Here is a 21,921-nt window from a genome sequence, read left to right as displayed (position 1 = left end):
GCTTGGGATGCATAACAGAGTGAGACGTTCTGAGGCCCACGTACGACAAATTAAATTACATGGCAGGTGAAGGCAGCATATGATCGATGACTGCAGCATGAAGGATTCTTGGGACTGTATACATGCATGTACGGTTGACTCCGGGACTTACCTCGTAGAAGTAGAACTGGTTGACGTCGGTATTGTTGCCAGTCTCGTTGACGAGCTGCGCGTCGCTCCAGCCAGCGCAGTCGGCGCAGCTGGCGGCCGCGAGGCTCTCGGCGGTCGCCTGCAGCTCCTCGCACAACTCCGAGCAGTTCATGACGGCGGCTGCGGCGGCCACCTCCGACGACGTCGGACGCCGGTCGGCCACTCTGGCAGCTCGTCGCCGCGGACGGCGGCCGGCGGACTGGCTGCCCCCTGGCGGCAGACTGTGCCGCAGCGCTCCGCCGCTCAGCCTGGGCACGCAGGGAACACGGTCACTGCGGGCGGGCGGCAGCGCGGAAAATCGCACCCACTCGCGTCACCGCACACCGATGGTACCGGCGCTGACCACACCGCGAACAGAGCCGTGACACACCGGCACCCAGCCGAGACACGGCGAGCTCTCACACTCGAGGGGCCCAGCCGAGCCGAGCCGAGCCGGGTCGGGGCGAACCGAGCGCTCCACCAATTACAGTGGACACTAATCACCGCCGCGCGCGACCGTCCGACCAATTACAGCGCGTACCGACCCGCTGTAAATCCCAGGTCACAAAAACGCCGGCCCGCCCGGCTAACTGGAGATCTAAACGGTTTAGTTTACCTGTAAACTGACGCTGACTACATTATTTATCGAGCGATGCGTATCGCGAGTTTTGTGGCAGCCGCCAGGCCCGAACGCTACGACTTCCCATGTGCATTCCCGACGAGAAATCGGACATCTCCCCGCCCTCAGTCCCTTGAGATACCACAGGCTGGTTCGATCATAAACACAGCTCAAATCGGGACCGGTGGACAATGAGAGGAGAGTTGGTGAACGGCAAGAGAAGTCAGTGGACAGCGAGAGAAGAGGCGGTAGACAGCGGGAGAAGAGTAGGTGGACAGCGAGAGAAGAGTCGGTGGACGGCGCACTGTGAAACCGTGGACGGTATGACGTGAAGTGGCCGACAACGAGAAGAGATGCAGTGTTCAGTTGGTGAGCGAGACATAAGGCAGTCGACAGCGAGAGGTGACTGTCTTGTCCTTTCTATCAAGCATTGTTAAAACAAATAAAGAAGATGGGAAAGTTTTTTTGCGCCTATTGTCTAAAATAATTGCTTAGTTGCAGCCATTTTTATTTCCCTGACAGGATCTGAGCACTATGATGCATATTTTATGACAAGGGGCAGCAATATCGCCTTGCAACCTGCACACAGAATCCTTGACAATGTTGCATCATCTCCGTAATGGTGTTTGCCAAGCCCGAGCGGTCGGAACTGCCGAGAATCTGCGCTCCATCGGCGGAGGAGGGCGGTGACTTTCCTGCAGTGCGGTCAGAAAATAATCGGCCCGGCGGCGGCACGGTCGACGCAGCCGCCTATCCCGTCGTCCGACCCCGCCGTTATGGAAAGCTGTTTACTGGCACGACAAGACAGCCGAGGACGGTGATTGTAGCAAACCACGGCCGCATAAGTTCTACTACAGTTTCACCGCTCGCATCCAGTCGCCGCTCTTGAAAAATCACAATTACGACACGACTCTGCTTTGCATAAAAGTGGAATAATATTGAAATGAAGACCGTCATGTATCATCATAGATGTAAGGTCACGGGCATCATATATCAGGGAACGCTGCGAAACGCGACACAAAAGGGAGACACATCTCCTAAATTGTATTACAGACGCACTTAACCCGCGCCCCACTGGGGGGGGGCTATTTATAGCCCCCCCTCCCGTTTTTCTGCAATAACTTCCAAACCGCTTGACGTATCGACGCCAAACTTTCAGTACCTTCGGCTGCATCAATTTGACACCTTGTGTCAAAATTTGAACTTCGTAGCTACCATAGGTCGGCCGGAAATGACGTCAGAGTGACGTCATGTTCGTCCGATTTCGACGCAAAACATTGAACCACGGCAATCGCTTCCAAGAGCTCAGTTTTTAAGCTAGATCCAATTTCTTTGCATGAAAGGACTCAGAATTGACCGCGCTATCAAACTGCTATCTCGGATTTTCAAAATTTTGAAAATTTCGAAAATTTTATATAATAATATTCAAAATTTATATTTTTATATTTTTTTCAAAAAGTTTTTGACTTTTCGAAAAAACCGGAATATATGTGACAGAACGCATGATTATGACTAACTCTAGCAAGTTTTAGCTAAATATCTTCAAAAATGGCCAAGTTATACGCATTATTGCAAAAAAATCACAATTATTAATTTTTCAAATCACTTTTTCAGTACGTATTTGACATCGTACACCAATATAAATGGCACCATCGTGTTCCTGAGCTCAAACTGCATCCAATAGACACCTTCTTTGTTGAAAATTTTTAACTTCAAAATTTGACCTTTTTTGACCTGAAAGTGACCTGACCTAAGCTAAATTCGACTCAAAATGACCTCGAATGACACAGACGACATCAAATTCGAAATATATGGCCTAAATGGACCATAAAACATGTGTCACGTGACCGACGCATGATATAATATTTTCGTGACCTGTGATGACCTGACCCTGACCTGAAAATCAAAGTACAAGTTTGGTACCCTCAAGGTATCTAGAGCATCTGTTCACGAGTGTGGAAACAAAAAATGAGCCTGATCTGACTTGTAAGACGGCGGCCAGAGCCCAAAATGTGAACAAGCCAAAGTGCTAATAATTTTTACTTTGACCTGACCTGTGACGTCATCGGTGACCTCGAGGTCAATGAAATTAGGTTTCGCTCGACAGTTTTTCCGGGGCTATCAGACGCCGTTTGAATTTTGACGATCGGCCCAGTAGTTTCGGAGTTAGGAGGGGGGGCTATGAATAGCCCCCCCCCCCCCCCAGTAGGGCGTGTTATACACAGACCCCAGTGGGGCGCGGGTTAATACGCTCCTCAGTATTGCGACAACAAAGACTTTCGATAAGGGGGCTCAGTGGCTTCTGCATTGACAGTGGACAAAAAGCCAATGCATGATAACTACATATAACATACCTAGTCGAGTAGAACTGGCGGTGACACTGCACTATCTGTCCTCAAAATACTAGGTATATTGATGACAGCTGCTGGTTGATGGATCTCAGCTGGCAGTCTATCGCTAAGAAGGATTGCCGATCAAAAATTGATGTGTTTGCTACTCGTTTTCATTTGGCCGACATCAATTATGAACTAAACGATACTAGATCGAGGAGACACAACAGCACAGGTGCCACAGGAAACTTACTTAGGTATGTACAAGATTAAAGCCGGAGTATTTGTTTGAAAAATGTGCTGTTCCCCTCGCCAACACAAAATGGAGCTCTCAAGGCTCGGCTCGGCTGATAATTCGTGTTTCTTCGAGAAACTCTGAGGGCATTATGTGTCTCTAAATGTGGTTGAGCTTGACGGATATAACAGTGCTTAGCCGTATGTGTGACGCCCTCCCATCAGCAATGCGGTATTCAGCTGTACGCTATCCATTGTTTTCCACCCATCTGGTCCTGGCGTACGTCTTTGACCTGTCGTCGGCATTTGAGAAGTGTAGCGAGGGGAAAAGAGAAGAGAAGAAGAGAGAGAGAGAGAGAGAGAGAGAGAGAGAGAGAGAGAGAGAGAGAGAGAGAGAGAGAGAGAGAGAGAGACAGAGAGAGAGAGAGAGAGAGAGAGAGAGAGAGAGAGAGAGAGAAGAGAGAGAGAGAGAGAGAGAGAGAGAGAGAGAGAGAGAGAGAGAGAGAGAGAGAGAGAGAGAGAGAGAGAGAGAAAGAGAGAGAGAAAGAGAAAAAGAGAAGAGAGAGCAGAGGTGAGGAGGAGAGAGGAGAGAGAGAGAACAGAGTCGAAGGAAGGGAGACCGCCCATCGCGGGACCTGTGGCCGCGCTCTTGCACCCAGTCCCTTCAATACAGCTCACAGGCAACGATATTGCAGCCACTGTGCTTCCGAAAGTCGTGATCGCGGCTTCACACACTGGAATCTCCAGGAGTCGACAGAGTATTGCACTGAAACGTCCATAAAGACGCTGAATATCCAGCTGAAAAAGCTGTATATACGTTAAAACATCTGAGGATCGCCTCGTCCAAATTTGACTTCGTTAAATTTAGCTGGCCGAAACAGAACTCAACAAGACAGGAAACGTAGCATAACTTTTGAATACCTTCACCCTGGTGGCTTCCATTCCACCGGAGACAACACGAGGTGTCTCCGGAGGCAACATAAGGTGGCCCATCGCCAGTCGATGCACGACGGTTTTAGTTTCGGTGTCAATCAACTCAATTGTGGCGTCATTTGATCAGCCTCAGTATCAGTCAATCTAATAAGGCGTCACTCGACTCAGGCGGCGCCTCCGGCAGAGTCTGAGCTCGCCCGAGCTCGACCGAGCTCACGGTTAGTCTCTAAGCTCGCCCGGGCTCACCCGAGCTCACAGTTAGTCTCCGAGCTCGCCCGAGCTCGGCCGAGCTCACGGTTGGTCTCTGAGCTCGCCCGAGCCCGGGGACCACCCGTGCCGTCCGACCGGTATTGTGTGTGGTTTGATGGAGCACTGACCGGCGGCGATACTGGCCAACTGTAATCAATTTCCGGTGACGAATAGCAGTAATTGGAGCGGCCGTGGCGAGCGAAAGGCGAACACAGTCACCCACTGAGTAACGTTCTGTCAAGGTCGTGTGGAATGGGAGTGGGATTGGACAAACTAACACAAATCGCCAAACCAACACGAGTAGGGATAAGCAATGAAACAGGCGAATATAAACGGGACTCAGCGAGCAAACGTTGGTTGCCAGTAGAGCGTGAATGTGGCAAAACAGATAAACGCGACTGAACGGCAAATGAGCAGACTATCAAGACTGATGTACGGGTATAAAATTGATTTAATGTCACAATCAGCGTCCCAAGGTCACATGCAGTGACTCAAGGTCACAGTCAGCGACCTAAGGTCAAGGTCAGTCGCGGACATAGCCTTATCTCTGGTCAAAACAGCGCAGTTCTGATAACATTAGTGCGCGAGTCTAAGACACGGGAGATAGTATCACTCGCGACGCTTGAAATGGGCAAAAATGTCTGCAAAAACGACATCACGTGATTCGAGCCGATTGGAGAAAAACAACAGTCAGCCGCAGTTAGCCTAGTTTTAAGGTTAGTTGCCTCTTCAGATCTATCCGATTCCGGTCGGTGTTTTGCGGACAATGGCATCCCTTGCGTTTATTGACTCTTGACAGTTCGCCGTTGCGTACTTTTTTTGTTGATGATTCATCGTCAGCTGATAGCGTGAGAGATGGTGGAATATCTGATATTAGAGTCTCGAAAAGGCAATCACATGTGAGAGATTACTGGGAGTGACTCTCTCTCTGTCTCTCTCTCTCTCTCTCTCTTTCTTTCTTTTTTCTCTCTCTCCCTCCCTCTCACTCTCTCTCTCTTTCTCTCTCTCGCTGCCATTGGCTCGAAGGGAAGGTACTTACCACCAGAAAATCGTGTCACGTGAACGCAGTCGCACATGAGGCAATGCTTGCAATTACAATGTCTGAGTGGTAGATATAAAATGAAAAAAAAAATGAGGAAGAGAAAATTCTACTAACGTAAAAATAATATAAACATTAACGTAATTTAAGGTAAAATGCTTAAATGTTTTAACCTTTTTGAAACATATTATTTCACATAACACAACAACGGTCTGCGAAATCATTTAAAGCAAAGTGGGCACCTTTTGTAGCACGAGAGTCGCACATTAGCATTTAAATTGGAGTGACAGTCCGGCAATGGGCCCCAAATAGGTACAGCTGGTGAGATAAAGTGGGATGGGTCGAGTAAAAATGAAGTGGAGTAAGCCATTGACTTGATGAAATGTAATGTCTTCTTCCGGTGAAACTGCACAAGCTTCCACGGGGTTGCTATGTTATATGTAACTACAATGTAAACTGACCGCAGAGTGCCGTTAAAAAAAATTAACAACGAGAAGCGCACAAAAGAGAATGATGAACAACGTAAAACGAATATCATATGTCATTCTTAAAAACTACTTAGATTCTGTATAAAATGTATGTATACCTATCCTTGCCTAATCAGTATGTTTCACGTATGCGGTTTAGTTGAGCTTTGTTGAAGAATTATATTCATTATGGTGAGCCGTATTCATGATCCTTGTGCCTACGAGAATGGCTTGCTGTTATCGCAGTTTGCTAGTTTTCAAGAAAGCCTCCTCATTAACCCGCGCCCCGTTGGGCTCTGCCGAGCAACGCGCCCGGTTGGGGGGGCCATTTTGCCCCCCCCCCCTAAGATCTCGAGAACCACGCAACATAGCGACAAGCGGTAAACGGCGTTGGATAGCCCCAACGGGGAACTACCTTGTGACCCAATTTTATTGACCTAGGTCAAACCGATGACGTCACAGGTCAGGTCAAAGGTCCAATTTTCACCGTTTACAGGCACTTCAAGAAATGCGTTGTAAAATCGAGTAAAATGCATTTCATTGAAAATCATCGATGGGAAAATGTTCTTCAAACACATATTTTGCTATTTGAGGTCACTGATACCAGGTCAGGTCACAGAGGTCAGGTCACGGGGGGGGGGGGGTCACAATATGAAAGTGTCGTGTGATAGGTACATGTTTTATTATCCATTTTACATGACAAATGCGATTATATGGGTCAGGCAGCCTTTGGGGCCAGCTTAGATCACGTTTTGGTCAAGGTCAGGTCAAGGTCAGGTCAAATTAGGTCAAATTTCAAAGTTAATATTTTTGCATAAAATGGGTATCGAATCGATGCAGCTCGTCACGGGGAGTTCAATGGTGGTCTTTGTTTTGCCGTACGTGGTCTAGAATTGCTCAAAATTGAGTTCAAAAATTTGACGTCATCATTTTTGAACAGTTTTTTCGCTATAACTTGGTCAAAAAACGAGATATCGATCTGAAATTTGGTATGTATATAGAAGAGCGCTGGGACTATTACATATATTCCGGTTTTTTCGAAATTCGGAAAATTTTCGATTTTTTCAAAGTTTTTCTTAAAAAAATCAATTTTTTGAATTTTTTTTGGTCAAAAACCAAAAATTTTGAAAATCCGAGATAGCAGTTTTGTAGCGCCGCTTTTGTCTACTAGACCATATAAAGAACTTTGAAATTGCTTGATACCTAACTGTAGATTTGGTGAGCGTTTCAAGATTGCATGTTTTTTGCTCATTTTTGCTCGAACATGACCTCAGTTTGACCTCAATAACTCCTGACCTAAGGTGACGTAAGACTTGAAATTTGGTGTGAAGGTGTCAAATTGATGCCCGGGAAGGTACTGAAAATTTGGCGGCGCTGCACGCCGCCGTTTTCTTGCTATTCAGGAAAAACCACAGGGGGGCCAAAATGCCCCCCCCCCAACGGGGCGAGGGTTAAAGGTGAAGCATAAATGTGGACACTAGACAGATCAACACTTCTGATTTGCTTAGTTTTTGCATGGATTGTCAGAGCTTGCATTTACTCAATTGACAAAACATTTTATCCAAATCATGCATAGGTACCATGTTTTGCACATAAATATTTATGTAGAACTTCTGAACACCACCTACATGATATTCATTTATTAAACTACATAGTTGTCAAACGCAAACATCTGCGGTATATGAGATGTTTGTTTTTCAGCAACGCATACCTCATCAGTCGACAAAGCCCAACGACAGCGGAATATTTCTGCGCCACCGCTTACCATCGAGAGAGCGAGCAGTCAACGAACTTCCCGAGTTTTAGACACCCACATACCTGCCGCTTTGACGTGCATCATTCAAAGCGCAAACAACTGCACAGTAGCTTCAAAACAGGAAGTTCGTCAAACATCACTTCTGCAAACGTTACCTACCTCAACATTGGGCCGCGTTGCGCCGCAGAGTTGGGAAATAATACTGTGTGATGCCTATTGTGCTATGGATCATGCTATTCGCAGATATGCGCACTTCGTCTCTCAGCACCTCGTCTGGGGAGAATGGTGATGATAGATGGCCTTCATTACAATGAGGGCATGCTTCCTCTTCGGCGTTGGCATTCGGATTTCTATTGTGCGTCTCGCTAATAGTTCCGAGAGCAGAGCCAACATCTCCATCACGGCGTTCATTGTCTACATTGAGCTGGTGATAGCTGGTGCGCAGACAGAACGTCCTTCAGACAGTGTCGTGGGCACTCCAGGGAAATGTATGCAGTGTGAGCTATTGACTTATGAAGAATGAATTTCCCAGTCTGGCACATTATGACTTCAGTCAAAATGCCTAACTACTAACACACAAAAAAGCATAGACTAATTTCGGAAGACCCTCTAGACAATGACTCGCACGATGTGAGAAAATATTAAGTCAGGTTTGAAAGACAAACAAGACCCGTACTTAGGTAGCAGGTAGGATGGGTATTGTTCAAGAAAAAGGCTCATCAGGGAGAGAAAGAAGTTTTGGATATCGAGCAGAAGGGGAAAATCAAAGATACCTTCCCATCGTCTACGGGCAATGGTATTAACGAATGGCCTAACGGCTGTAATATTTGTTAATGTTTAATTAGTAGATTACTCAAACCCTAATGGTCATTCAATGACAATATTTTTAATACGTTAAAACTTGATCGTTAGGGAAAGATGCAAGAAAATACGACACAACTGCTGTCTAAATTGTGAACAGCACCCTCGTAATGTTTAAGTTTTAGGCAGAAAAAAGTGTGAATTTTGTAACCGAAGCCGTTGTAAATATTAATGCATGCATGACGACAAAGAATCAGTGACTTCTGAAGCCATCCTTTTTTGGCAGCTCAGGACGAGGCCATTTCAATTATTACTTTTTCTTTCATACGATGTCTGATATCCGACATGATTACTATACGGTAACACGGCTCCAAATGATTTAATTTCCTGTTTTATTTCCTCGGTAGCAACTGCCGCTCAAAGCTCTTCGTCGATAGATCCGGCTAAGTGGTGCCGATACACACCGGGTCGCGACAGACAGGATCCTGGTCATTGCTCTCCAAATCTGTCCCACGCCGAGCCTTTGGCTCTTAACGAGCCGCCAATTGACCAGCCAAGCGGCATATCTCAGAACCTTTCTCAGGGCGGCATTAACCCGGCGCGTTTCCTTGCCCGATTGCTAAGCCCCACTGCTGCGCTCGCCCCAACAGTTCAGGTGAACTGCTTCAGGATGAAGTGCTTCATTGCCGAGGAGCAGGCTGCTAGGCAAACTTGTGAAGGCGAGGCGTCTTTGTGCGCTGCTCTTCGTTTGTCGCCACTTGACGGCCGTGCTTCGGCCGGCTGCTTTCACCTGGACCACTTGGGTGAGGCGGAATGAAAGCCAAAGTGCATGCTTTACCAAACGAACCACTGTGTTTATCATTATTACCATGATCATTATTTTGCAAACACAATTTTGACTGCTGTTTGTTTTGCCACCAGCTTGTAGGTACCGATGCTTGTGAATTGATATTCTTCAATCCACGACGACCATGTGTCACAGAACAAAGTACCTACTATTATTTCATTAACATTAACGTTTTTGACGTATAAGCAGGCATCGGTAAAATCCTTTTTGAAAGGATTGCATTCCCAATCCACATTCCTAGTGCCGAAGTGGATTGCATTCCTACCCGCAATCCCCTTTTTTCACTTGGATTGTGATCAAATCCGCCATCCTTTTTTGCAATCCTGTTGTATTATTATGTGCACTAGTGGATCTGGGGGAGGGAGGGGGGCATAGGGCCGTGCCTCCATCCCCAAATCACCCATTTTTAGTACCTAATCTTGCGAGTAATTCCTATCTAAGGCACAGGTATTTTATGGGAAATATTTTTTGCCTCAAACACCCCCACATTTAAACCTCTACCCAGCAAACATGCCCACATGGGTCCCATATGGGGTGAACATGGGCCAGATGGGCCCACGTGGGACATGGGCTACAGATGGGCTACCCATATGGGCCCCATATGGGATAAAAATGGGCCAGATGGGCCAAACGCATGCATGGGCTGGAGATGGGCATCCCATGTGGGTCCCATATGGGGTGAACATGGGCCAGATGGGCCCACGTGGGACATGGGCTACAGATGGGCTACCCATATGGGTCCCATGTGGGCGCCGCGTGGGTCCCATATGGGGCCTACGTGGGCTGACCCATATGGGTCCCACGTGTCACCCACTGCCATTCCCATGTGGGACCCATATGGAAGAGGTGGGGGGCCCATGTGGGCCCCATATGGGAACCATGTGGGCATGTTTGCTGGGTACCCAACCAGTGTTTTATATTTTTAAAACTCGCCCTCAAATACGTAATTTTGCCCTTCCTATGCAGTTCATCAGCGTATATTATTTTGAGCGTTTAAATTAAAAGCGTTTAAATTATTTCAAGTTTCGATGTAAAGCCCTTGATAGCAAAGTACCTACATTAAGCCGATGACGCCGATCTCATAATTTTCAATCGCAACAAACCATTTCAAAGCACTAATCAAACACAATCCGGATTGCATTGCAAAAATTGGAAGTATGACGCAATCCAATCCGCAATCAAATCCTGTTTTTTGGAATGAATTTCAAATCCAGGTGCAATCCACCAAAAAGGAATGCAATCAGGAATTTGCAATCCTGCAATCACAATCCTACCGATGCCTGCGTATAAGCAAAATATACAGTATCGTTAAGATACATTTGAAGATGACAAATTTAAAGGGACCCTCCCACCTTCAAAAAAGTTAATGAATTGGCATGAAAGTGATGTCGCTCGGTTCAGAAAGAGCAAAAACGAATATCTACCAAATTTCATCGAAAAATATTCACCGGTTTTCAAGATATTAGACTTTTACTTTTGTTTACTTTTTGGGATCTCCGCTGTTCCTAGCGACTTTATTTGAAAGTGCGGCATTTGTTGCGCGCAAAGCAGCATATATACCACCGCGTGCTACAAAACGTTTTAGTCAAACATTTAACGGACGTTCGAAAGCCAGATGACGTCATTAGATTCCCGTAATGGTTAAGAGATAGGGACCACGCTGGTCCCACCGTGCAAGTAAAGGGAAGAAATTTCTTGAACACCATAAAGCTGTGGGGGTTGCGACCAGGATAAATGGTGGTTTCGGAGCCTGGCCGCAAACTTGGCTATCTCAACTCAAAACTAATGTTAAGGTGGGAAGGTCCCTTAAAGCAATCGATGTTATGTGTAAAAGGTTCACATCTTTTTTATTGGTCTCTGGGACAAAAAAAAATCTTTATTTTTCCAAATTTATAGTATTTGATTCAAGTGACTAAAAATACTACTACAAGAGAGGGACAAGCGACAAGCGACAAGAGAGGGACGTATCTCCGAACGTAATGTTTCAATACCGCTGGGGCCTCCGACTGACAGTGTAACAGTCTCTGACTGACAGTGTAACGGTCTCTGACTGACAGTCGTTCCCAGCGACCGGGTCTTTTGTTCAGCCGATAATGTAGGTGCGACCAGTGACTGGCCGGTGGCCGCTGCCCTCAGATCGTGCTCAGGTCAGCACTGACTGACCCCCGGCGACAGTTTTTACCCGGCCGCGTACACAAGATCACTTCATCATCCCGGCCGTAAAAACGCCCATCGGCGGCGTTTATTGGCGTTTTCCTGAAAACCGATACACGACAAAAACGGGCCTTTCTGACCTATATATAGCACAACCGATGGCAATGCGCACTATACAAATGCATAACTCATCCCGTGGCAGATTACGTAATGTTAGCGCATTGTTCTTACGTCTGTAGTTTTAGGGAAACGAACGGGTTCGAGTCGCTCCTGCGCTCAATATAAGAGACTCGTGTGAAGGGACTGGCCTGTGATTAAAAACTATACAGCCGTAACCAGCGCAGAGGGATGGACTGTATACCCGGACCAGGTGAGCGAGATTGACATTAACTCCGAAATTCTTTCAGTGGCGGCGGAAGGTATTCTAGGATAGGGGTGCAAACGATATTGAAGCGCCCCTTCCCGCTGGGCGCCCCTTACCATATACACGGTTGTAGTAACACAAACAGTGAAGAGACGTTTGACAATGTGTTGTACCTGTTAAAACGTTCAGAATTACAGTTTTTATGTAACGAGAAATAGTTGGTACATTCCATAGCGTAAATGTAACCTTCATAATGTTCGTTTAGAAACAACCTCATCACCATATCATAAGATTCTCCGAATAAGGCATATCGAAAAGAGTTCCACGGTTCAGTGAAATTAATGCCGCCCCAATCTCCGATAGGCGCCCCAGGTGATACATGTCGCCAATCAACACCAATGGGCGCCCCATTGAAATGAATACCGCCCTTCAACACTGGCAGACGCCCCAGTGGAATGAATGCCGCCCCACAATGCCGATGGCCGTCTCTGCACTGGAAAATCAGTTTCGCCCCTATACAGGCGCCCATAGAAGTTTGCAGAATGCTATTCCTGGTCATAATCATCTCCCCAGTAAAAAAAAAAAAAACGCAAAATACGCCCTAGCACTAGGGGTGTAACCGCCCATACGGACAGTGCAATTTTACAGGCCCCAATCTCGGACCTCCCTTAACATTCATATGTTGTAAACGGCAAACCGCCCCCGATAAATGTTACACAAACTAATTTCCTCTCGCATATCGGCCATCAGGCGCCCCTTTTTAATGTCGCATGGAGCCTGCAACGCTATAAGCCCTCATATGTTCGTGTTGGCATTCGGAGGCTATTGCCTTCAAAGACGTCTCCATACATGTTTCTTTTTCGTCCCACACACAGGCGCCCCTCTTTCGCATGCAGGCGCCCCTCTTCCGCATGGCGCGCTTCTCGAGTGGCTGCGCCCTCCTAGCCTTTATCGCCTGGCAAGATTATATTCGACAGGGTCGGCAGCATCTGCCTTTGTTTCAGATAAGGATGCCCTCCACTCTTCAGCATATCAAAAGATACTTTTCCCACGTCATTGCCACCCTCTTCGTGTCACAAGTGCCTTTATCAGTTGCGGTGTCGCACTGCTTAGCTTTATGGCCGCCGCACCTCTTAACTTCCTGCCTCCTCTACAGATTTTCGAGGCGCCCCTTTCCATAGCTTTAGGGTGCAGCTGCCCCCCTTGCCCCCCTGCTTCCGCCGCCACTGAATTCTTTCAGACTTTTTTCTTTCTTTTATATATTCGATCTAGATAAGTTGGGCCGGGACGTGTATAAGTGCGCAGCACGTTATGCTTGGCGAGGGCTCTGCCTTCGCTATTCCACTCATCCACAGTTTTTTTTTATTGCAGCACGGTCCATGAAATTCGAGGTCAAAGCGTTTTTGAATGTCACCTTACGTCTCGGCACACCATGGGCAATGGCCATCTTATCCGGACAAGATAGCAAAAAATGTTGTGCCTTAGCCGAGCATTACGCCCACCGGCTGACAGAATCAGTTACGCTAACTAGAGAAGGGTGAAATAAAGTGATCATTTGATGTTCAGCGGAGCATCAACCAAGACAAATGAGAACGCTATTTTGAAACTTGAATGAAGAACACCTGAGATGGAAGGTAAAGGCTTTAGCATGTCGGCCAAATCTGTCTTTGAGTGAAATAATCTTGTTAATGCAGCATTTTATACCAGCTGAGCAATCAGTCGTCTTTCTTTGAATATCACAAAGATGTAATTATATGGTAGGACAGATGATTAGGGAAAACAAAACACCGTGAATCACCTATGTTATATTGAACCTGAGCTCCAACGAACTGAAGTTGCGCCCTCCTTGCCATATTGCAATATTCACACTGTTTGCATTGGTTGTGATCGGTTGTCAAATGTCTTACCCATGCAATGTGCGTAGTTTACGCTGTGTAGTCAGCCACGTTTTTGCTTCATTTGTGCCACGTTATTACTGATCAATGCTGTTACAGCATGTCGCTACAGGTCTTTATCAAAAAACACTAAAGGTGCGCAGATGGCCCATATCGCACAAATGAAGTGCCAGCCTTACCTTGATAGTGTTAAAGGCATAGGTTTTCGCATTGACGTCACACCAAATGGGGATGACTTCATTCACGCCTAATAAGCGTGCTGGTTGCCCATTACGATCCAATAATTATCGATACGGCCGGCACAATTACGTGTGAGAGAGCTAAGTAATGCCTCCGACCGGTCCCACGCGCGTGGCGTAACGCACCCAGAGAGGCAAATACGGCGCAGAGAGCCAGCTCCCATTACTTGCGCTGAGGCAATCGAGGCAGAGCGGCTCGGACACGGCCCATCGCCAGCCAGTTACCTGGAAGAGTTTGGTTCGTTTTTGGCCTCGAAGACGAGTAATGATCACCTTTAAGAACGTTTATTATGATGTATCGATTGAGCCATCGGTGTGATGATGACCACCAATAGCATATCTCCGGTAACATTAGGTTTGATGACAGATTGTCATGCCTTTCAGAACCATATGCATGGTTGTGCAACTGGTGTCATGTCCTTTAGAGGCTGTCTAGCTCAACAAATCGAAGAGGTTAGGTCGGTCGAGGTCAAGACCATATACAAGGTCATACAAGATAAGAGCCAGATTCGCGCGCCCTATCTTTAGTCGTCTTTTGATCTTTTTACATAAAGGATTTATTTATTCGTATATTTGGCATTTCCTTGATAAAAGAAAACCACCGAGCAAAACCGGATGCTAAAGTTTAAATCGGTGCATCAATTATACATGTAGTAGGTAGGTGTAAAGGTCATTGTAGGTGGCGGAACGGAGAGCGCACCGGGGCACCGTGCAACCTTTGATTTTGGCATTTTAACATCAGCCCTATGGGCGTTGCATGGAAAGAATGAGACCAAAATTTGGTAGTGCCCTCCCCATAATTGACGGTGTTCCGCCGCTACTGGTAAAGATAGGTGTAAAGGTAGGTGTTAGGACTGCAGGTAAGTGTAAAGGTTGCGATAGGCGTAGTTTAGGCAAATATGCTGTCATCCGGACCTTCAAATTGCAATGCTATTAAATGAGCTGGTGGTTTTGTGCCTTTGTGATCCATGGCAAAGTCGATATTTCATATACCCGGGCACAGGGCGGGCACTGATGCATCCTGTCTCGATGGCAACAAGGCTGACTCAATAACATCCCGATTAGCGCCCAATTACCTACTTCCAAACAGCATTCCAAAGCAGGAGGATCATAGTGGTTTACCTGAGCTCAAATGTTTCCGGATGACTAGAGAGATTTGTATCGTATAACCTGTCGAAGACTGATCAATTACGGTCATTTGAGACGATCCAAAGCGGATTACTGTCGCGTTAATCTATGTGTGGACGTGTGGTGTATCTCTTGTTATTTCAAAATGTACCTAGATGCATAACCCCTCAGCTTAGTTGCAGCAGCGATTCACAGGCATTATTTTACATGTTATCATAAACAGCACTAATAAACTAATTTCAACATGCTTAGATATACAGCATATGCTCATAGTTTACTTTTACATTCTAATGTACGGCCCTCCAGCAAAAGAGTGGCTGGTTAGCCTATGTGCTTTTGGTGCAATAACTTTAAATGACAGAGACACTCCTGTAAAATGACTGAATAAAATAAGAAGAGGGTTCGTGCACACATTTCGGCAGTGGTTTTCAACAGCCATTAGACGTATTCATCAATGCAGATCGATTATTGTGATGTTGACAACCAACCACTTAATACCTGGTGGGCCGTACCTACTGAGCTCCGTCTGTTGAAAAATCATGATATGTCATCACCGAGCACCATTTTACAGGAGCAAAAGAAGATCGCAATTTAAATCACTTCAGCAGCATTACGTGTTTAACCAAACTCTGGTTAGCCCTAACTCGTGTACAATTGACCTTTCCGTGTGAGCGGTTTTACTGAGAATCCCGTTTAGCTAAGAGACACCGAACAAATACGACGGAGAGCAGGATCACGTCAATCTGTTCTCCAGAAAAGGGTCTAAATTTACTCGCAACGTCAGGGATGAACTTTTATTGACCGCTGCTTGAGCGGCTTAATCAGCCACTTGAGTTAAGGAGCATGGAACAATAGCAATGTGGTCAATAGTTTTGATGCGCAGCATATGCAATATGCATAGGTATAGAGGTAGTAAAACATACAAATAAATCATATGATCACATACCTACCTAAACATCACTTGATAGATATGAAGCAGCATTTGAAGGACCATAGGACTAATCGGTCTGAACAGTCATTAACCCACCTTTGTCGGTCAGCAGCGTCGCCAGCTAGGCGCGGTTGATGCCAGCCCCTGCCGTCCGGCTTCTGTCCAACTCTGCTATCCACCGCTGTTGCTGGTGCCTCTCCGTCCCTCTCGTGACGATGCCGTCGGTGCCTTCTCGACCCCTGCGCCTACTATGGCAGCCTCTCCGTTCCCCGTGCGGTTGCTGCCGCTGTCGCTCCGTCCCCTGTGCCGCTGACCCGCCGGTGGCCGCGCCAGAACTGAACGCGCGGCGCTCCGTGTGCGTCGGCCGCCCGCCCGTCACCCCCGCGTCGGTACCCGTCAGCCCCTCCATCGCTGCCGCCGGACGCGCGCGTCGACATCGCGAAACGGACCCACCAATCAGAGTGCTGAACATACGTGGCACGGCACGAGCGAAATGCTCGAGCGGTCAGTGATTGTCAGTGATTGAGTGCGGTCAGTGATTGCAGCGGATGTGGATTTGTTTCTGTATTACCACCGCTGAATTTTAAAATAACTACAAATGGAATGGCAGATGAGGGAAGACGAGGTATTTACTATTTTGAGCCCATTTTTTCTGGTGACCTGACCTGACCTTACCTGACATGGCTGGACTGGACTTAGCCTTTCTATTACTGACTTCAAAGGGATAAGAGAAATAAGGCAAACCAAGACATATTTTACCATCAAGAAAAAATAACTAGAAACAAAATACGTTCGATCGAATCTGTAAGGCTCACAACCCACAGCGTTACAATTTTAGTCCTAGTCACTTGGCACATGCGCCAATGTAATCACATAACACTTATCAGTGTATGAACAAATCATATAGAGTGTTCTGTGCACTTGCAGTCTGCACCTCCTAACACGTACAGTAGCGCCCTTCCATCCCACGTCACCGGAATCTGGCCTGACAGAACAAACCTAAACCCGTCTCACTTTGTGAGCAAAAATAAACTGCGAATGCGCAATGCGCTTGTAACCCGAAAATGTGCTGCAAGGCCGCAGGTGTTTATGATAGCTGCAGAGTGTGATGCACATTCCAGCTGTAAACTTTAACCCCTGGCTCCGCCCTCCCCCTTCTCACCCGCTTGGTGGCTTTGGCTTACGATGAATGGCAGAATTGATCGCGGAGAGCCGTAGTGTTGAAGCCCGCCCCCACCCTATATATCCACTGGAATAACAGGCTCTGATGTTATCTGCAGTTCGCAAAGATATTATTCTCGTTCAGTGTTTCGACACAAGTGACACATAAGTCAGTGCACATAAGTCAGGAGCAAAATATCCGGTGATGCGTTGGGGAATAACATGTGCAAAATTTGGTAAAATGTGCGTTTATTTGATTATCACAGTAGCACTTATGAGTGGGTAAGTAGGTATGCAATATTTGTAGGGACCTAAGTATACGGACAACTAACATTAAACGGAAGTGGAACCTAAGGCAGCGAGAAGCATGGGTACTTTCACTGCACTCCGGATCGCACTTGTAAATAAATGTGTTTAACGTAAATGTTACTTGTATTGAGCCAAAACCATTTTTTTTTTGCAAAATATCACAACACATTTGAATTTGATCAAGCTCTGCGGTCCAAATTTATCACCACAAAGCAAAACAAAAACTATGCAAAAACGAGATACCTATTGGTACAGATATCCTGTTTGAAACCAGCCATTCATCAAGTTATTAAAATAAAAAGATTAAATCATAAAAACATTACATATCTCGTGTCTAGATATGTACATAAATCACACACACGCTCATATGTGAATACAAAGTAAGGTCATTGACAACCATTGCCTATCCTAAGATAACTGGCCACTTCAGATGCACGAGCCAGTACGTCAACAGTCTCTAGGCCTTCATCAAAGTGGAATCTATACATCATATTCACTTGGACCAAATACCTATCTGATATTTCATCTTCCAACGTTTCTCACAGCCTCATATGCAGTAATATGCGTAACTTCAAGCCGTGTCTATGCATCTTATGCATTAAAACATGATATAACTATTTATGAGATAACTGTAATGTTTTTACAGTCTGTCTGTACTCAAGAACGTAAAAAACACGTACGGGCGCATTTCATGTTTCCAGGTTGCAGGTTACATGTTCCAGGTTACATGTTTCCACGTTCCAGCTGGTCACAGCGACAGCATCCGGACCACGTGCCCTCATATATCGGTGTGCGATAAACAGCTGCGTGAATGTGGATTCTAATAAAAAAGTTAAAAGACATCACAAAAGTCCGTTCATAGTAATTCCTTTAACATGCAATGCTCAAAGAAATGGCAACAAGTAAAATGTAAGCAACTCAAGTTAAGCTATCTTTAATTTTTCTTCCATTCTAGATATCCTTTATTATAAGAAAGATCATGAAAGGGATTATCATAGAAAGGGATCCACATAGTATATGAATGCTAAAATTATCCTAGTTTTCCGGTTGCTATGCTGATTCAACAGCACATGATTACTCAGATTGATTCGAGTGCCGAACATTTGGAATTGGATGGGATTTATCTCCTGATTATCTCATAAGTAGGTCATCCAGTTGATTTCACCACGAAATCTTGTCATCTAGGAATCAAGTAATGGAAGGCTATTTATAATCGGCTATTTATAGTCACCGTGATGGAAGGTTTACACGGGTTTACATAGAACGCAGGAACTATCGTCGAAGGAAGGCAACTGCTCTTCAATGCTGTATAATCTGACCCCGAATACGTCGATACTGGAAAGAACATGTTTCTGGCAATGGCAAACGACTGAAACATTTGTAGGATTTTGTACCACTATCAATCACTCGATTGCCTTCCTTTTTGCTCCGTTTCTATAAAATTGATTTAGAGCAGGTACAGCGATGTCTTGTTTGAGATCTGAGATGCATCCATTTATGTAGAGCAGGCGATTTCGGCACAGGAAATTCGGCATGTTTCGCCCTTGCCCTCGTTTCAGATCCACATTGAGGAATTCAACCATCTCTTTTGCTGATTTAATCATGCGTTAAATGCCTTCCAATCCTCATAGAGTAGAACAGTATGGGTCGAGGACTGAAAATCGCAATAACATGATGTAAGAGGAAACTGAAACATCTAGGTATCTGGCCTGCTTACGTTACCAGCAAGGTTGGGGCGATAAACGAGCGAGGGCAATATTGAGCGCTAGTGTGGCGTGAGTCTCTAGCCAACTTGTGCGGGAGCCGTTTACATAGAACCGATCCCTAGCGTTGTACTAGCTTTGAGCACAACTGGCCCAGACACTGTAAGATATACATAAAGGCGGTCTCTGTACGTGGGCACGTCACGTGCGGTAACAATCCGGCCGTAGCACCTGGAAATGCATCGCCCAATGAGAATGACCTCCCTTGATCAGCTTCATGGCCGGCTACGACCGACTTGATTTGAGGACACCGAGTTGATTTTTCCCAAATAAATAAGGATACTATTCAACGCGTCTTGACAAGGTGGACTGAAAGTCTTCATACCACCAACTGTCGTGAGGCCATGTCTTCGAACGTTAATCGCCTAAAACCAAAGCCCGATTTTGGGGTACCTACATGACATGAACTGTGATGTCAACAGTTGACCTGAGATCTTTAAATCGAGCACCATTGGCTTCCTTCCCTGGAGAGAAAGCCAGTGATGAATTGATGATCATCTTTCAGGATGCATCTGAATGCATATGCCAGATGATAGAGTAAGAAGGCTGACTGAAGCAGCTAACTTCATTGATTGGCATTAAATAAGCAGACCCTCACTACCTAACTATCCAGGAACAACGAAGGGATCATATTAGCGGGGTCACGGGTCATCATTACCATTAGCACATCAGAACAGAGCAGATGTCCTTTATGGCCGCATCAAAAGCCGATAATCCCTCTTCCATTTTGACATTTTGACTGTTTGATGAAATAAGGATACCCTCAGTAAGGGTCAAAACGTCCTGAGGCCTCTTGCACCAAAATACCTCGCTAGGTAGAATCGGCAAAATACCTACCTAGTAAAACTACCTACGGCGGTAACTTCTCTTGCACCATCCTACCTACCTACCTAGGTAAATTTGACAGCTTGCGTTTTTAGGATTTGTTTTGATTGGCTGTTTGGCGACGAATTATTTGTGGGCGCTGAACAAATAGTAACTAAAGAAAACAATTATATGGATATTGTTTTTGTTAATATACATTTTGGTATTATAAAATCATTTTCCATTTACGTAAATACGGATAGAAGTTATTTTGATATTAAATTACTTGAACAAATAAGCTTCGTTTCCATGGCAACGAGTGAGTCTTCAACCAGGCTGTTCTGCTACGGAGTTTTATCGCTTTGGTACGGAGAAGCACCTCTGTGAACCCATGGAGCATTTGGTCAATTATATTATTATTCACTCATAAAACATTGATTTATCATTGTCTAAACATTTTTGCTAGTTATTTTGGAAGCCCGAGTTTACCGTCAAACCGTCAAAAATTCCTCCGCGAGTACTTCCTTCCGGCTTTCGGTGCAAGAGGAAAACAGCCGGTCGGACTTTAACAATTGGTAAGTTCTTATGCCGCTCGGTAGAATTTCTAGGTAAATTTTCACGGTAGCGTTTTTTGGTAGGTAGTTTGGTGCAAGAGAATCTAGGTAAAATCTGAATTTACCTAGGTAGGTAGTTTGGTGCAAGAGGCCTCAGCACGTTTTATATTTCAAGTGCAGTGCTTTGCTATACCTACTACAGCATTTTAGGCGCAATTTCAAAAAGTCAAAGACCAAATTCAAAACGTTCACGTGCATTTTGAACGTAAACTTTTTGAATTTGGCCTTTACCTTTTTGAAATTGCGCCTAAAAAGGCACAATTTTACCGAAGAAAGGATGTTAAGGATCTTGATATTTCGACTACATCTATGTAGAGATCAGCTTGTGGGCTATTTGCGTTTTTACGTTTTTTTTGAAATATTGGCTGTGCATCGGTATTTAATGCATTACCTTCGACAATTTCGTCGTCCATTTATTGTAAAACGCTGTCAACTATGTGTCTGTGAACCGATGAGAACCCTAACCGCTTCCTATTTTTCTAGGCTTGTGTTAGCGCTTGACATGATGTTCTTTAATTTATCAGTAATAATATATGGTATTCAGTGTACGCAAAAAATTCAGTGTAGTAGATTATCAGCACCAGTAGGCTCGCGTAATATCACGTCCCAGACATATGAGAATGTTACGGAATGCATGTTTAAAAAGGTTTTCTCAGGCAACGCCAATCCCCTGAACCTGTTCATGGCAGCGTATCTTAATTTTTCACTGGATTCTTGCATCTTCTGCTGCATTTTCATCCTGAACAGCCCAAATTTGCATGAAATATTGTCAGGAATATCAGGCCACGCTGAAGCGTTCTTTCTCATGGTATACTGGCCGTGAAGAGAGGCTTTGTTACGCTAAGGCGGGAGATTTCCGCAGCAATTTGACAGCCCAGGAAAGAAGATGCAGCCTGCATCATTATTCATGCTGATGAAGGTCGGAAATGGCTCGCTTCTCATACCTTTACTCCTACATTCTTAAAAGTAGGGATCGGTGGCAGGTTATGGCATACATTGTGTGAACAAGCTAAACGTGACATTTAAAGGGACCCTCCCACCTTCAAAAAAGTTAATGAATTGGCATAAAAGTGATGTAGCGTGAATCACAAAGAGCGGAAATGAACATCTACCAAA

General features: G+C 45.5%; 1 protein-coding gene across 2 annotated transcripts in view; it reads right to left on the bottom strand.

Annotated features, from left to right (window-relative positions):
- Window positions 1-16,447, bottom strand: part of LOC122387293 (cardioacceleratory peptide receptor-like) — a 125,692-nt gene extending 109,245 nt beyond the window's left edge. The window contains exons 1-2 of one of the 2 annotated variants that reach the window (XM_043377393.1): window positions 16,251-16,447; window positions 152-437 (exon numbers count right to left, since the gene is read on the bottom strand). In XM_043377393.1, the coding sequence (XP_043233328.1) occupies window positions 152-301 (150 nt within the window). In that variant the 5' untranslated portion in view covers window positions 302-437; window positions 16,251-16,447. Of the gene's footprint in view, window positions 1-151; window positions 588-16,250 lie in introns of those variants that run through there. The other variant, XM_043377392.1, reaches the window with a different exon arrangement.
- Between the last annotated feature and the right edge of the window lie 5,474 nt (window positions 16,448-21,921).

This window comes from Amphibalanus amphitrite, unplaced genomic scaffold (assembly GCF_019059575.1).
Source record: "Amphibalanus amphitrite isolate SeventyFive unplaced genomic scaffold, NRLGWU_Aamphi_draft 000280F_arrow, whole genome shotgun sequence".
NCBI lineage: Eukaryota > Metazoa > Arthropoda > Thecostraca > Balanomorpha > Balanidae > Amphibalanus > Amphibalanus amphitrite.
This window is presented reverse-complemented; position numbering and strand designations above follow the sequence as displayed.